The sequence below is a fragment of the Macrotis lagotis genome, chromosome 7 (assembly GCF_037893015.1).
Source record: "Macrotis lagotis isolate mMagLag1 chromosome 7, bilby.v1.9.chrom.fasta, whole genome shotgun sequence".
Lineage (NCBI taxonomy): Eukaryota > Metazoa > Chordata > Mammalia > Peramelemorphia > Peramelidae > Macrotis > Macrotis lagotis.
Genome location: NC_133664.1, coordinates 208,266,134 through 208,282,891, shown reverse-complemented (window position 1 = coordinate 208,282,891; position 16,758 = coordinate 208,266,134). Strand labels below are relative to the sequence as shown.

The 16,758-nt window shown below is 35.3% G+C and overlaps 1 protein-coding gene across 1 annotated transcript in view; it reads left to right on the top strand.

Moving 5' to 3' along the window:
• The window catches only part of PRMT8 (protein arginine methyltransferase 8), a 166,909-nt gene that overhangs the window by 78,859 nt on the left and 71,292 nt on the right, over nucleotides 1–16,758 (top strand). Inside the window, exon 4 of the mRNA XM_074195191.1 lies at nucleotides 8,486–8,549. Coding sequence (XP_074051292.1) covers nucleotides 8,486–8,549 — 64 coding nt within the window. The remainder of the gene's footprint in view (nucleotides 1–8,485; nucleotides 8,550–16,758) is intronic.

Here is a 16,758-nt window from a genome sequence, read left to right as displayed (position 1 = left end):
TTCATTACATCATTCTTCTAGTTCCTTGCCGCTCCCCCTCCCCCAAATTTAAATGTCTTCTTATTACCTACAGAAAAAGTATAATATATAATCTCATCACTCTTCTATTAAAAAAATCAATGGCTTTCTATTATCTATTGAATGAAACTTAAATTTCTCCACCTGACATTTAAGTATCCCTTATAAGCAAGCTCCAACCTAACTTTCCAACTTTACTTCACACTATATATTCTATATTGTCAAACTGGTCTATTATAATATAATAAAACAAAATAAACCTTGGAAAATATGAATTCTAAATCTTGTAAGGTATGAAATGATATAATGCTAAAAAAAAGAGCAGCTAGCATTTATATAGTTTTAAAGTATTCAAAATGTTTTACATATTTCTCAGTTGATCCTCACAACAATCCTGTGAGGTAGGTGCTGGCACTATACTCATTTTAAAGTTGAGGAAACTGAGGCTGAGAGAAATTCATGACCTGCTTATCACCCATTCTCGTTCTGATCTCTCCATTCTGTCTCATTGCTGTCATCCTTCATGCTTGGAATGGACAACTTCCACAACTCTATGATCCAAAGTCCCTCCCTTATTTCAAGATCCTCTATAGGGTTCATCTCCATCATGAAGACTTCCATGGCCCTCCCTCTCCTTCCAGGTGAAAGTGACTTCTTCCTCCAATATCTCAGAACTCTTTGTATCATAGTTATTTGTGTCCGTGTTCCCCCATCTTAGAACTTAACCTCCTTGAGGAAGGAATCTATGTTGCATTTGTCTTTGAATCTTCAAAGTCTTGCACATAATGCTTAAGAAGTATTTCTTGAATTGATGTGAGTAGAGATAGGGGGGACAAAGGCACAGGCAGGGTGAGTAGTGGAATGAGAACTAAACTTTACTTCCCCTTCCCTCTTGCCAGCCTATCTCTCTTCGTTTCTCCTGTTTTGAGAATTTTGCAGTGACCTATACAGAAAATGTAATGTTTGTGTTTCTGCCACAGTCAAGTAATTATTATTTATGGTTGAAATGCAAGAAAGTCTCCCTCCTAAAAGAGGAAAGGAATAATCATTTGTAGAGTAGCTACTGAGTGCCAGGCATTATTTTTTTTAATAAATATTACCTTGTTTGGCTGTCATAAAAAGCCTACAAAGGTTTCTTAGTTGAGGAAACTAAGGCAGAGGTTAAGTGACTTGTCCAGGGCTTCTTGATTCTAAGTTCAACAACTCTCTGCCAGTAGCTGGCTTCAAAGAGGTAGAAGTAAAGGAAATGGAGTTTTAAAAATGTTTCTCTGCTTCCCCAACTTATTAGAGAGATAATTATAGTGTTCTTTTATTTAAAAAAAAAGATAGAAGGGTTTCAATGTGATAGAGAAGAAAAAAGTCCTGACCTGACCTGTCAGGAAATTAAAGTTTGGAAGAGTGTTGAAAGGGAAGAAGGAGCACTAGATATTGTTGGCTAAAGCATGTGAGATTTCTTGAAGAGGGGGCTGGGTCTTCTGAAGAATGAACAGCTTCTTTCTAAGGAAAGGTGCTGCTGTCAGGTGAGAGACTATGAAATCAAGGGAGGAGAAGAAGAGATGAATATTGATGACTAGTGACATCCTGGTGAGGGATACTGAGGTAGCCATTGTCAACCTGATGTAAAAACAAGAGAAGTCTTTTCTCTTTCCTGGAGGTATGTATTCAGTACAAAAGGAAAATCTTTCCAAGACTTCTCACACCTACAAATTTCTGCTGATTCATATGGGCATGGATTATACTGCCAGAAGCAGTTTAGAAAGCAAAGCTAAGGATATGAGACCTTGGAGAGAAACTGAAGGCCCCAGGTCCATTAGGTGATGTTTTTAGTACTTCTGCTGATTTAAGGTAAATGCTCCAGAGACATGGGACGATGGTTAAAAAGATAGAATTTGAAAAAATAGGATTTATATTTCAGGAAAACAGATTAAAATATAGAAATGACCAACTACTAGTCACAGATGGAACAAATCTAACAAGAGCTTGTAAGAATGTATGTGTTTGAAGTCTTGTATATCTTTAGATGTTAAACCAAAAATGTTTTGGGGAAGGAGAAAACAGCCAGAGTATATGCCTCAAAGTACACTGTAAAGAGAGCAGCTGTGATCAATCAACCAATCAACAAACATTTATTAAATGCCCGTTCTATACCAGCATCATTCTGTGGAGATACAGACAAAAATGAATCAGATTCTGACTTTAGATTTCTTATATTCTATCATAGGAGAAAGAATAGAAAGAGATGAAATTTAAAGATGAAATCTAAGACATTCAGATGTCTATAGAAAATGACCCAAAATGTGGTTTACAAAAAAGAACCAGAGATCCTTAATATAAGGAGGCAAGCTTGTCATATATGCCATTGAAATTTGGTGGTATAGAACTTATCACTGGAATACAACTCTTAAAAAATGGATAATGCAGAAGGGAGAAGTGAATAATAGCATTATATATAAGATATATCCATTTAAGGAAAGTCAGTAATCTGAGTTGGGGCGCATTATAGGGAACATTTGGCAAATAATGATACAGACAGAAACTAATATGACATTGTAATTGGGATGCATTATGGACCCTTAGAAGGAGGAAATGGATGGTAGAATTTATTGTAGTTCTCTCTTGTTTTTCCCCTCATTCTTTTTCTTTGTCTCTCTGTCTCTATTTCTTTATCTCTTACTCTTTCCCAAAAGAAGAACAAATAATCATGTATGCCTTGACTTAATAATTTCTTCCTCTAAAAGATGGAAGAGCCTAAGAATGGAAATTCTACTCATCAACAAAAACTGGATGCCAGGGTAGAAAGGATAGGATACTTGTTGAAAAAAGACCACTCCATTTTAGAATTTTTGATAATGAAGGAGAAGAAAGTTAGGTATTTTCAGGAAGTAGATGTCAAAGGATTCAGAGGAATGGTTGATAGTTTCTTATGTCCTTAATTTCTACTAGTCAGTCCAAGACAGAGAAACTCTCAAAAATGAAATTCTGAGGATTGAAAAATACATTTACATTGAAGAGGAAAGAGTAGTTTTTTAAAAAAGAGAGTGATATGAAAAAAAATAGAGTGATATGGATGTTCATAACTAATCTCAAATTTTACAAATATATATATATATATAGATATAGATATAGATATATAGATATAGATATATATACAGAAAGTAGGGCAGATGATTAAGGCTAAGTAGAAAAGCCTGGTGTTATTCTACATGAATACCATCAGTAGTAATACTGCTTAGAATGAATTATTGTGAGCAAGGAAAAGTAAGTTAAGGATAACAAAAAATGTTTTTTAATTTGTTGTTCTTAAAGCTATTTAGGTGTAAAGACAGAGTTCAAAAGGAAGAAACAACTCATTAGAATGGATAGAATAATGAGAATTGAACTATTAGTGGAAAACAGAGCAGCTTATCTCTTCTATTGCTTCTGTTGTCCTGTGCCAAGTTAGAATGGTCTTTAGACTAAAACTGACAGCTCTTTCCTTTGTACTTGGTCTAAGAATAATTTGGATCTCATTCCTTAAAAAGAATCAGAAAGAGATCATGTAATCTAACTTTTCAAACCAAAATAACTAATTGAAATTTGAAATTTGAAGTACAAGATAGAGAAAAAGCAAGGGAATGCCTCGATATTCTCTCAATGAGTTTAAGTCATTTAGCCCAGTACACTTGCAGAACTAGTGAATATTATTGCTGAACTATTATCAGTGATTTTTGACAAAAATCATGGAGAATTGGAGAGATGCTGAAAAATAAGGGGAGGACAAATGTCCTCATTTTGAAAACCTCATTTGAAGAGAATGAAGTTTTCAAAATAGATGTGAGCTTGATTTAGATGCCTGGAAAGATTATAGAAAGCATTATTAAAGAGGAAATAAAGAATTAGAAAAGGAAACAGTCATCATAATGAACAATATAGCTTCATCAAAAATAGGCAATACCAAATTAACTTCCCCCTTCTTTCCCTTCCTTCACTCCCTTCCTTTCCTTCCTCCTCCCTTCCTTTCCTCCCTCCTCCTCCCTTCCTTTCCTTTCTCCTCCTCCTTTCTTCTTCTTTTCTTCTTCATCCTTTTCTTTCTTCCTCTTCTTCTTCCTCTTCCACCTTCACCTTTCCTCTTCCTCCTACCTTTTCCTCTTCTTCCTTCCTTCCTTCTCTTCATTTTTTTCCTCTTCCTACTTTTGTCCTTTCTCTTCCTCCTTTTTCCTCTTCCTTCCTTCCTTCTTTTCTTCTTCTTCTTCTTCTTCTTCTTCTTCTTCTTCTTCTTCTTCTTCTTCTGGTAAAGGACATAGATATAGATTAGCTAGATTTTAGCAAAGAATTTGATAAGTCTCTTGTGATGTGTTTTTGGACAAAATGAAGGAAGAGATATGAATGATAAGTGGATCAATTTGGACCTGATTCAATGACCGGAGCTGAAGAGTAGTCAGCAATTCATAGTTCAAAAGTAACTTGGAAGGGACTTTCTTGTAGAATGTCTTAAGAACTTGGTCTTCATGCTGTCTAATATTTTTTATCAATGGTTTGCAAAAAAGTATAGATGTCACACTCACCAGATTTAAAGATGATACATAGCTAGGAGGGATAACTAATATGTTGGATAACAAAGTCACAAGCTAAAAAGATCTTGGCATGCTTCACTTTTGAGCTAAGTCCAAGAAAATGAAATTTCATAGGGCTAAGTGTAAAGTCTTGTACTTGAGTTAAAAAAATCTATTTCACAAGTATAAAATGGAGGAGGTGTGATCAGACCACTTCTGGAGTATTGTCTTCAGTCTTGGGGAACACATTTTAGGAAAGGCATTGATAGGTTGAAGAGAATCCAGAGGAGGGTAACTTGCATGCTGAAAGAACTTGATATCATGCCATATGGGGATCAGTTGAAAGAATTGAGGATACTTAATCTAAAAAAGGAGGAGAATTTCAATCAATCCAAGCCAATCCAATTAATCAATCCACAGCTACTCACAATGTACTAGCCACCTTGCAAAATGCTGGAGATATGAAGTCAAAAGTGCAACATTACCTTTCCTAAAGGAGTATCTATTAGAGAGATAATGTGTATATAGAATAATAATAATTATTATTATATTTAGAATATATGAAAAATTAATGTAAGGTAATCTGTAGAGGGGCAATATGATAGGTATTTATTAAGCTCTACTATATTTAAAGTACTGTGCTAGAAGAACCCTGGAGTTAGGAGGTCCAAATGAAAAGCAGTTCCTACTCTCAAGTGGTTTACATAATTGCTTTCACATTTTGGAAGGACTGTTGCACCACAAAGGGACTACTTGCCATTTTTTATTCCAGAGGACTGATCTGGGATCAATGGGTAGAAGTTGCAAAGAGGCAAAGATAAGCACGTAAAGAAAAACTTGCCAATCAGAGCTATGTAAAAGTAGAATGGACGCCTTAGGTATTGGCAGGTCTAGCTAGGGGACTCCTTCAGGAGGAATTTATATGAGGAATTTCTTTTTAGGGACTGGTTGGACTAGAGGGCTTCTGCTCTCCCTTATAGCTCTGACCTCTGAGCTCCATGTTGTTCTGTGATTCTATTGTAGTCAGTGGGAGGGAGAGCATAAAGCAAGGGAAGCTACAAAATGAGCCACCCTAAAGAAATCCAGCTAAATATGGTCGAACTATTTATTTGAAAAACTGTCATTAAAAACAAAAGAGCAGAAGGGAAATGAAATGGGGGAAGATAGATGGAATAACCTCACACTGTTAGAATGCAGTAGTGTAGGGGCTAATCTACAATTCTTTGGTTAGAACTCCTAAGATGACTGTATCCAATGAAGGGCAGAAAGTGTAGGGCTTCTTTGCTAAATTCTTGAATCTTCACAATTCCAGAAGAGAGGGAGAAGAAAGGAGGCAGAGACGGAGAAAGAAAAGGGAATAGAAATAGACTGGGATACTGACTGAGATAGGATGACACTAAAGAGAGAGGCGGCAGACTATTAATAACTCACTTAAAATAATAATAAAAATTTAATGCATTTTAACATATTTATGAAAAAATAACCATATTTTCCAAAACAAAAAAAAAAAACATTTAGTGAAAAGAGTGTCATTGTTTTACATATTTTTGTAAACCTCTTTAATGTCTAAGAGACATTAAAATTAGCCAAAGAAACTCATAAAAGCTTTACAAATCACTTTAGTCAGTGATCTCAAAGTGTGTTCAAAAGAAAGTAGGGCATCCCTGAGACCCCTTCAGGATGTCCACAAGATCAAAACTATTTTTATAATAATGCTAAGACATTGCTTGCCTATTAAAATATATCACTATTTTCAACTTCTTGTGTGAAATAAAATTTTTTAATACTTCAGTTCAAACCATATAATATAACAGACTAAATGAAGAAGCAGTTATGAAATCCAGCTGTCTTTCATTAAGCTAGATATTAAAGAAGTTTGTGAAAATATGTAAAACAATACCACTCTTCTCAATAATATTTTTGTTTTAGAAAATATGGTTATTTTCATAAATATGTTATTTATGTTAACATGTAATGGTTTATTATTGTTGTTTTTAAATGAATTAATATATAGATATTTAAAAGAGATTAACCCCTTTAATTTCTAATACAAGATATACTGATAGCTATAACCAACAATATGCTAGTAAATATTTAACAACCAGCTCTCCAGAAAAAACGTTTACATAACTCTATTTTAATCAGCATTATTCTCACTTTCTCTACCATTTTCTTAAGTATAGAACAGGTCACCACTTGTACCACAACACCTCCTCTACTTTTGAATGTAATCTGAACTAGATTAAAAATGTGACTGGAAAGTAACAGCAAAATAAGCATCCAATAGAACACAAATAATAATATATAGTTATTTAAGTCAATATTCAGCAATAGGTATCCTTATCTAAGGTTAATGTCCTGTTGCTATTTGAGTTTGACCCCACCAATCTAGATAATCAATAAAGCAATAAATCAAGTCCTGATTTGTAGTTTTTACTGATATCTGAGGTATGTATAAATGCTTACACTGAAAATTTAGTAATACATTCTAACTTATTCCAGCATACAACTAGATATGAACTACATAAGCAAAAACTCTTTGGTGTCTTTGGTAATTTACAAGAATATAAAGGAGTCTCAAGACCAAAATATTTGAGAACTTTTCTCTAGAAGAAAGGAAGGGAGGAAGGACAGAAGGAAGGAGGAAAGAAGGGAAAAAATAAAAAGAGAAAAGGAGGAAAATAGGAAGGAAAGAAGGAGAAAGAATTTCAGAACTGGAAGGGATCTCAGTGGCAGCTAGTCCAACCAGTACCTGAAAAGAAATCTGCGCTATGACATCTCCAGCAAGGGGTCATTCAACCTTTGCTTGAAGACCTCCAGTGAGAGCGATGTCTTTGGTCCATTTCATTTTTTTTGCAAGGCAATAGGGTTAAATGGCTTGCCCAAGGGCACACAGCTAGTGTCTGAGAGGATTTGAACTCAGGGACTCCTGACTCCAGGGCCATGCTCTATCCATTGTGCCACCTAGCTGCCCCAGTCCATTTCATTTTTGGAAAGTCCTTTATTAAGTTCTCTTAAACAAAACCTAAATTTGTCTATTTGTAATTTGTATGCATTGTTCTTAGTTCTTCCTTCTCTGTCATCCATTATTGTTATTATCCTTTAATTACAGCATAACATAAAAATAAAACACTTTTTTTGTAGTCTTCCTTAGCATTAGCAACCTTTCTTCATTTTAGGATTTAGGTCCCATTTTTGCAAGTCTTTATTGTATTTTTGTATTCATTCTAAGCCTGCCCTTCCTTCCATCTTCTGTACATGAGATGAGGTGATAAGGAAAAAAAGAAAGATGTACAGATTTAAAATAGAGACAGAGAGAGAGACACAGTCAGAGAAATAGAGAGGCAGAGAAAGAGAGAATCAGATACACAGAGAGATGCACACACAGATACACTCACAAAGAGATAGAAAGACAGAGAGAAAGCTATAGAAAGATGCCAAGACATATGAGTCAGAGAGGCAAACAGAAATGGGATGTGGGTGCCATGTGGAAGTAATATAGAATACAGAAGATTGGTGGGTTTTAGGTCCTTGTTGCATTGGAATTTAGCCCTAGATTTGCCACAGTTAAGATCTAGATAAGAGTTTGTCTAATGGAACTGTAACTGTAAATCCAGGCCTTGAATGAGGTGTGATTCTGTTGCTCAGACTATTGCTCGAACATAGAGCTGGATGGCAGCTAATATCCATTATTACTATTAGAACCTGAGGCCATACACTAAAGGGAAAAGTGCATAGGTCTTCAGAAGACCTATTTATAACCTAATAATAATTTGCTGTGGTGTAAGAGAAATCCTTTGCCCCCCTGAGTCTCAGCTTCACTTCCTCATCTGTAAAATGAGGGGGTTGTACAAGATGAGCCATGAGCTCCCTCCCAGCTCTAACACTCTACAGTTCATCTAATACCTCTCTCCTTTGTCCCACTCTCCTTTTAGATCGAATGCTCCAGTATTTCTGACTACTCAGAGAAAATTATCAAGGCCAACCACTTGGACAACAGTAAGGCAACTCAGACTTTTCCCTGGAAACGTGGAAGCAGTGGGTGCCCCTGATTTGGTTCTGTCATTTACATGTAAATGATGGCCTTTTACCTTCAACTGGCTATAGGGTATGGTGATGTGGTCAAGCCCCCAGTACCCCCACTAAGTAGCAGTATTTCTTTTCTGGGATGGTAGGTAAAGGATAATAAATAGCCTTTTCAGTACTAACTGATTCTAGAAGAGTTTTGAACCTGTGGTATGGATTATATTCTTAAATCTTATATCCCATCCAACTGACCCTGGGAACCATTGATATTAATCATATTCCTATTTCTTTAAGAAGCAAGCTCAAGCCGGTTTTGTTTATGCCATCTTCAGGGTTCTGACTATAGACTGCCCAATGACCTCATGTAGGATATCACCAATTTCTACTAGTCTCACTCCCAGAAATCTCACTTCCCTCCTATAAGAAAAGCTACCAAGTGACCTAGAATCCAGAGAGAAGGGGAACCTTCAGAACCACTGAATAGAAGTTTTCCAACTCAGCCTACAGGTTTTCTCACTGATCATGTTGCTATGGTCTATGGTCCTCTTGATACTTTGAAGATCTACAAAAAAAATGTCTTTGGTTAGGAAAAAGAAAGGGGAACCATTCCTTGGTTCCCTAAGTGAGATAACTTTATCAGGTTGGCAGGCAGGCAGCAAGATTGGATTTAGCCTTGGCTCAGTACAGACAACTATTCTAGGAGATATGAAGTTCTGAAAATGAAGAATAAGGAGGCCTTGAAGGGCAGTCTAATGGGGAGAAGAATGGGATGGTAGGACACAGACAGACTCAAATCAAAATAAGATTTGAAATAATTCAAAATAAATAATACATAAACTGATATTCCAAATTTCTAAGATTTATGATTTCTTCAGTGTAACTATTCCCTCTTTAGGGGATTTAAGCTTTTAATGGCTTCATGAGTTGCTATGTCTAAGAAAAAGTTGTCATCTCATGGTCATCCCTTTGGTGATGAGTATTTTTTACCTTGGCAAGATAATCTTCAAATAATACACACATAATTAGTCCCTGGGGTCATGGATTTAAAGTCTTTTTAACTTATCTTCTGGTATATGTGATGTTTGTTGTTCTCTGGTATAGTCATTCATGCTAAGAATAAAACTTTCTGAAGGAACTTTAGAGGAGAAAGATAAAGGGAAAAAATTCATACAAGAACAGATAATTTTTAATTGTACAAATATATTTTAATATAATATAACCATTATATGTATTTATATGTACATGTTGATGTAATGTTTATGTATATACTTATGTAGATAAATATACATACACATGTATATATATATACATATATATACATATATATATATTTACTTTAGGGACTAGGGATTGAACCTCTAATTTAAATGATATATGAAATTTCCAGATGAGGAAACTCCCTATACTGATGCAGTTCAACATGTTCTCTTCAGCAACTTTTTAGAAAATTTTCTAGGGCATTTAAGAATTCATTGACTTGCTCAGGGTCACACAATGAAAATGTGTCAAGGGTAAGACTTGAATCTAAATCTTCTTGGATCCAGAATTTTTTTCTTTCTTAATGTTTATTTTAAGGGACAATGGGGTTAAGTGACTTGCCCAAGGTCACACAGCTAGGCAATTATTAAATATCTGATGTCACATTTGAACTCAGGTCCTCCTGATTCCAGGGTCAGTGCTCTATCCACTGTGCCACCTAACTGCCCCCAAGAGTCATATCTCTATGTACCTTGTCACCCTGCCTCTCATACTTAGAATTCCTATAAGTCATGTTGTGAATAGAGCACTGAGCCTGGAGTTGGTAAGACTAGAATTGAAATCTGTTCCCAGACATTCACCTCTTCATTAAATGTCTAGCCATCAGAGTGGAATGACCATAGGCAAGTTATTTAACTTTTGTTTGTACCAGTTTCTTCATTTATAAAGTGGGAATAACAATTATATCTATCTCCCAGGGTTGTAAGGATAAAATGAGATTTTATGTATATATACTTTGCAAACTTTAAAGTATTATACAGATACTATTTTGCATGCACACACACACACACACATTTACAAACAATAAATCTGAAGGAGCACAGAGACTCCTTCATTCTGGACTCTTACTTAACTCTCTCAGGTTCTGTATATTTTGTGGGTTAGAATCTTTTCTATAGTTCATGAACTCCTACTTAGGTGTAGATTTTTACTGGTCATCCTGAAGACATGCAGTTCACCATAAAGGCATTTAATTAAATAGGACAAGCATATAGCATGACCCCTATAAAACTTGAACTCATTCTTCCATATATGCAAACATAATTAGTGAGAAGAGTGTACCTCCAATAGGGTACATACATGGCACATCGACATTTATAGAAAATGGGTAGCTGGTACACATGAGTTGGAGAGGCAGCTCATGCCTCTAATACTACAAAGCTGTCAGCATCATATTCTGTTATTTACCATGCTGCCTTCTCTGGACCTCTCACTGTAAATCTTTCACAAGTTTCACATATCAATCACTCCCTGATGGCAAGGTGACCCATCTGTTCTCTACTAGGTACTTTGTTTCAATGTTTTTCCACCCAAGATTTTCTTATGCCCTGTTCAATGTCAACTAGGTTACTATGGTCAAGGAGGACTATGTTTTTCATCTAGCTCCACAATTAGTCAGAAGCAAACCTTGAAGAGATTTCTAGCTCTTTCAGTATTCTGTGCCTCAGCTGCAGTCCTCAAATGAGTACTCTATACATTATGGGGCTGTGGTTAGTAAGCTTTTCCTCAACTAGTGACCATGAAATGCATCTCTCCTCAGTCATCCCTTTCAGTCAATGAAATCTTAGGTCTTCCTCTCAATTGGAATATACAGGAAGGTAACAGAGGCCAGTTTAAGATTTTATCAGCAACAGTTTCACACATTTTGATCCTAAATAATTTTTATCTATGTCTTTTCATAATAATATTATAAATTAAAACACTGATGTAGTTTCTAAGTCATTAATAATCAATTTATAATTAGGCCAGCTAATAATCAATAAATTGATAGTTAGATGATTCTCTTAGTAACCAAAGATGAGAAGGGAGATTCTGAAATGGCTTTAAATAAGATGTTTATCTTCTGAAAAGAAACTTCCCTCAGAAGAGAAACTCCACTCTGATGGCTAGACATTTAATGAAGAGGTGATCTAAAAGGTGTTAGTTCTTCCTGATAAGAATGTGGTTTGATCAAGAGACTCAACACGCTCAAGACATCTGGGAGGGGGAAGCAATTTATATGTGGACCTCTCTGGTTATTTTCTGTCATAAATTTGGTTGTCCTAAACTCTAAGGGAGGGGATCAATGTAGAACTTTTCTCACTTATTTCTATGCATTAAATGATTTTCAAAATAAGCAAACAATAGACAAAGCAGAATATTCTTCATTTTTTTCAGATCATGCAGATATATTCTGCTAAAGAAAACCATCTTCAAAAGATTTCCTATTTGCCTCCTCTGTTTTCAATAATTAGATCCTCAAAGTATGCATGAAAATTTTTTAAAATTTATTTTTATTAAAGATATCATTTGAGTTTTACAATTCCCCCCCCAGTCTTGCTCCCTTCCCCCCCCCCCCATGGAAAGCACTCTGTCAGTCGTTACTTTGTTTCTATGTTGTACCTTGATCCCAATTAGGTGTGATGAGAGAGAAATCATCTCCTTAAAGAAGAGAAGTCTAAGAGGTGACAAGATCAGACAATAAGATATCTGTTTTTTTTTCTAAATTAAAAGGAATAGTCCTTGCACTTTGTTCAAACTCCACAGCTCCTTATCTGGATACAGATGGTGCTCTCCTTTGCAGACAGCCCAATATTGTTCCCCATTGTTGCACTGATGGCATGAGCAAGTCCTTCAAGGTTGAACATCACTCCCATGTTGCTGTTAGGGTGTACAGTGTTTTCCTGGTTCTGCTCATCTCACTCAGCATCAGTGCACGCAAATCCCTCCAGGATTCCCTGAAATCCCGTCCCTCCTGGTTTCTAATAGAACAATAGTGTTCCATGACATACATATACCACAGTTTGCTAAGCCATTCCCCAATTGAAGGACATTTACTTGATTTTCAATTCTTTGCCACCACAAACAGGGCTGCTATAAATATTTTTGCACAAGTAATGTTTTTACCCTTTTTCATCATCTCTTCAGGGTATAGACCCAGTAGTGATATTGCTGGGTCAAAGGGTACATGAAAAACTTTTTTAAAGGCTTTTTATTTTTTACAGAAATTAGAACATGAGATCAGTATATTATAATATCTTCTTGGTACTCTCTGTTTTTTAAAAGTAATATTTTTGAGCTTCCCCATTCTTTTGGAATCCTTCCTCTTTGAGATATTTTGAAAATAAATGCCTAGATACCTTTACAATTTTATTGCTTTGTTGCTTGAACTTCTTTGATCAGGTCCAACATCATGATATTCATGACTTCATTTTTCTCTATAAAGTGGAGATGTGACCCTTTCACTGTCATTGTTGATGAAAATAGATGAAGCCAATTCAGTCCCTAAGCATTTATTATATATGTAAAATGCCAGCACAATTTTTTTGTAATTTTGCTATGTGCTAGAGGCACAAAGACAAATAAAGTCCTTTGCCCTAAAAAAACTCATGACCTTACATAAAACAACTTAAATATATAAATAGTGAACACAGACAATTCTTCAGAACGATGGCTGATCTCACATACTAGAAAGGAGGGCAAGTATAGCTAGTGTTGTTTGCTCTCCTCTTTGCCTCTGGCATCTAGTTAAAATTAAGCATTCTAATTGGTTTCTATCATCTCAGTCAAGAAAATCGATTTTGCTTGAAATGATTTTTGGTGAACTGAAATTCTCCAACCTCTTTCAGTAATTCAATCTGTTTTTTAAAGTCCCTGATCCTCTCCCCCCCTCAGATCTTCAATACAATTTGAATAGATGAGTATTCAATTGAGAATGGAAAAAGTGAGAGGCTCAGAATGGAATACACCAAGAGATGGATGCCATTGGTTCTTTCTTCTTTGTGCTTACAACCTGAAAACAAGTCATTGTGGTTATCTAGAAATTCTTTGTCCTTAGTCAAAATTATTCTAGACATCAGGCATAATCCCAAGAAAATAATGGGGTGATTAATCCCATCACTCTTTTGCCTTTTAGCAACACATACATACATTCCAAAGGGAATGAAATACTTCCTAGGCTTTCAAAGGACAACAGCAATAGTGCTTTTTGGTTTCTCAGGGGAGAGGTAAGTGAGGAATAAATTTCCTATCCCACTGCTCTTTTCCTATCATCCTCACTATAGTCACAATATACAGTTCTTTTGAAGGAAAGATCATCTAGTCTAGCTCTTGTCCCCCCAGCAAAGATAATATTTGTTGAAATTAATTGAACCCTCATTTAAATCATGGTTACCCTTACCAATATTTCCAATAAGTGACCTTAATCTTTCTTTCTGAAGGCATCTAATAATTATAAATTCATTTCTAGACTAGAAATTCACTTCATTTTTGAAAAACTATAATTATAAAGAAATTGTTTCTTATATTGACCCAAACTTTTTCTTTTATAAGTTCTGCCATTGGAAGTCAAAAAAATTGAATGCAGTTTTCACATGATATCAAAAGTTATAGCTGAAAGGCACTCTAGAGGACATCAGTTTAAACTCAAATTTGTAATTTGACAAACTAGGAGACTAAGGTCTCTAGAGCTGAAATGATTTGCCCAAAGTCACAACTAGTTATTAATTGTTGCTGCTGCTGCTGTTTGCCCTTTGTCCTTGAAGAATTAGGTCTTCTGTTCTATTCTTTCTACTTAGAACCCAAGTTAAAGTAATGAAGGAATAAAGAGGGGAAATTCCTTGGAAAGCTTTTAATATGCTGAATTAGCACTTGGAGTGGATCTCGGATATGTGGGCACAGAAACAAATATAACAGTATGAGTCTTTTAAAAATACTTGCCACCCAGAACTCTTAAAAAAATTTTCCCATAGAAAATATAGTTATAAAATTTTAGAACTAGAAAAGGGACTCTGGTTTAACATCCAACCTGATCTCATCATAGATTTTTATAATCTTGTCATTGAAAGGAGAATCAACAAATTGATCTAGTCCAAATCTGGAGTAAGAATCATCTCTAAAGTATCCTTAACAAGCAGTTATCATTTGGACAGATGAGGAGACTGAAATCCCTAGGGTTTAAGTGATTCACCCAAGGTTACATTCTCAGTTAGTGGAAGGACTGGAATTAGAATTTTGTTCTCTTGATTCCCAAGTTAGTGTAATTTCTATTCCATGAAATTGACTCTGACTTCATTTGAACGCCAGTGCCTGCATGAACAATCCTAAATACGGAAATATGATTTCTAATATGACTCCCTAAACATGCTTATAACAAACAATCTGCAATGCATCTGACAAATATTATAGAGGTAGAAAGAATGGGCAAGAGGGTATGGATTCATCAAAAAATATATCATGCTAAACTAATTCAATGATACTTTCTTGGGGGGGGAGAGACAGACACAGAGACAGAAACAAATGACACAGAAGACAGATAAAGAGAGAGAAGGAGAAAGAGAGAGAGAGGTGAGAAAGAATCAATTTAAATGGTTTGGACCATTTTGCTCACTATTTCACATGGTAAGTAAATGTGCCTCTTAATACGAATATCTGATTGGACTGAGTGAGATTAGAAAATCTCTTTTTCATCATAACTATTAGCAACTTCTTTATTTCACTTAGGCTTATAAAGCTAATGAGAAGGATAGCCTTCTTACCATTCCTGGTCAGCCAGAAGCCTCCTGTTCTGTTCCTTCTCACTTCCTGAGACTCTTTCTTCATGGTGAAACAGTTTAGTGGCGTGATCACACTCTAACATAATCACACTTAGGTGTGAACCCTTTTAAGAATATTTTTCCCCTCATCATCTGCTTTCCTGTCTGCTAGCTTTTTTTGCCTAATTTTGTTTCCTTCCATATGAGTAGAAGTCCTGGTTTCCACCTTCTTTTCTGATCAAACTTAGCTGAAAATCAAGAAAAATAAAGCTTCCATTCAACTATTTTGATAGCAACCATCTCAGATCCATCTGTTCTCTAATACAGACTAACTTCCTTTAAAGAAACCCTAGTTCATTTCCAACTAAAACTGTTTAGTAATACTCTGATTTACTTTATGGTTGATATAGGAATTTTCTAAAGTAATTTTGACTCCATGTCAAAATTTTATATACTTTATATGCTGACGTATCTTAGAACTTAAGTCTTGTGTAAGGTGAAATTCCAATGTATTTCTTTGTTTCTTTTGTTCTTTAGATAGGAACAAAAATAGATTTATTAATGCAGTTTACAAAATTTTCTTGTAGTCTGCTTATCTAAAGATAAGTAGAATTAGACAAGCTCATGATTGAATTGACCAACAAGATTAACTTTGAATCCAATCCATGTCTACTCAGTTCTCTGGTAGAATATTCAAAGGTCCTCTTATTGGTCCTGATTTTTCCAAAAATTTAATCCATAAATTAGAATTTTTAAAGATAATAAAATTAGGGACGGCTAGGTGGCGCAGTGGATAAAGCACCGGCCCTGGGGTCAGGAGTACCTGGGTTCAAATCTGGTCTCAGACACTTAATAATTACCTAGCTGTGCAAGCCACTTAACCCCATTTGCCTTGCAGAAACCTAAAAAAAAAGATAATAAAATTGAGATGGTTAGGTTTGCATCAATTGAAAAAATTGGGGTCCCAAACAATTTCAACAAAGTAGGATGGTGAACTAAAGCAAAATATATGAAATTTAATACAGAGATTAAGTAAGGGGACCTTGGCTACCTAGTAATTTAAATGAGAAAGCACTTAGCAAAGTGTGGTATAGCAACTAAAAAATGAATATACTTTTAGACTAAATTGATAGAAACAGAGTATCCAGAGTAATGGAGATGATAATGATACTATATTCTGATGTTGCTCAGATCACATCTGAAGTACTGTTCTTTTTCTAGGTGCTACATTATATAGAAAGAACATTGACAAACTGGAAAATATACAAAGTATAACCACCTAAAGGGAACTGAGGTTACTTAGTCAAGAGAAAAAAAACATGGGGAGGGAGGATGATACCTACCTTGGGTTATGAGTTGTTATGTCAAAGGGAGATCAGATTTTCTCTCCTTGATTCCAGTGAACAATAGAT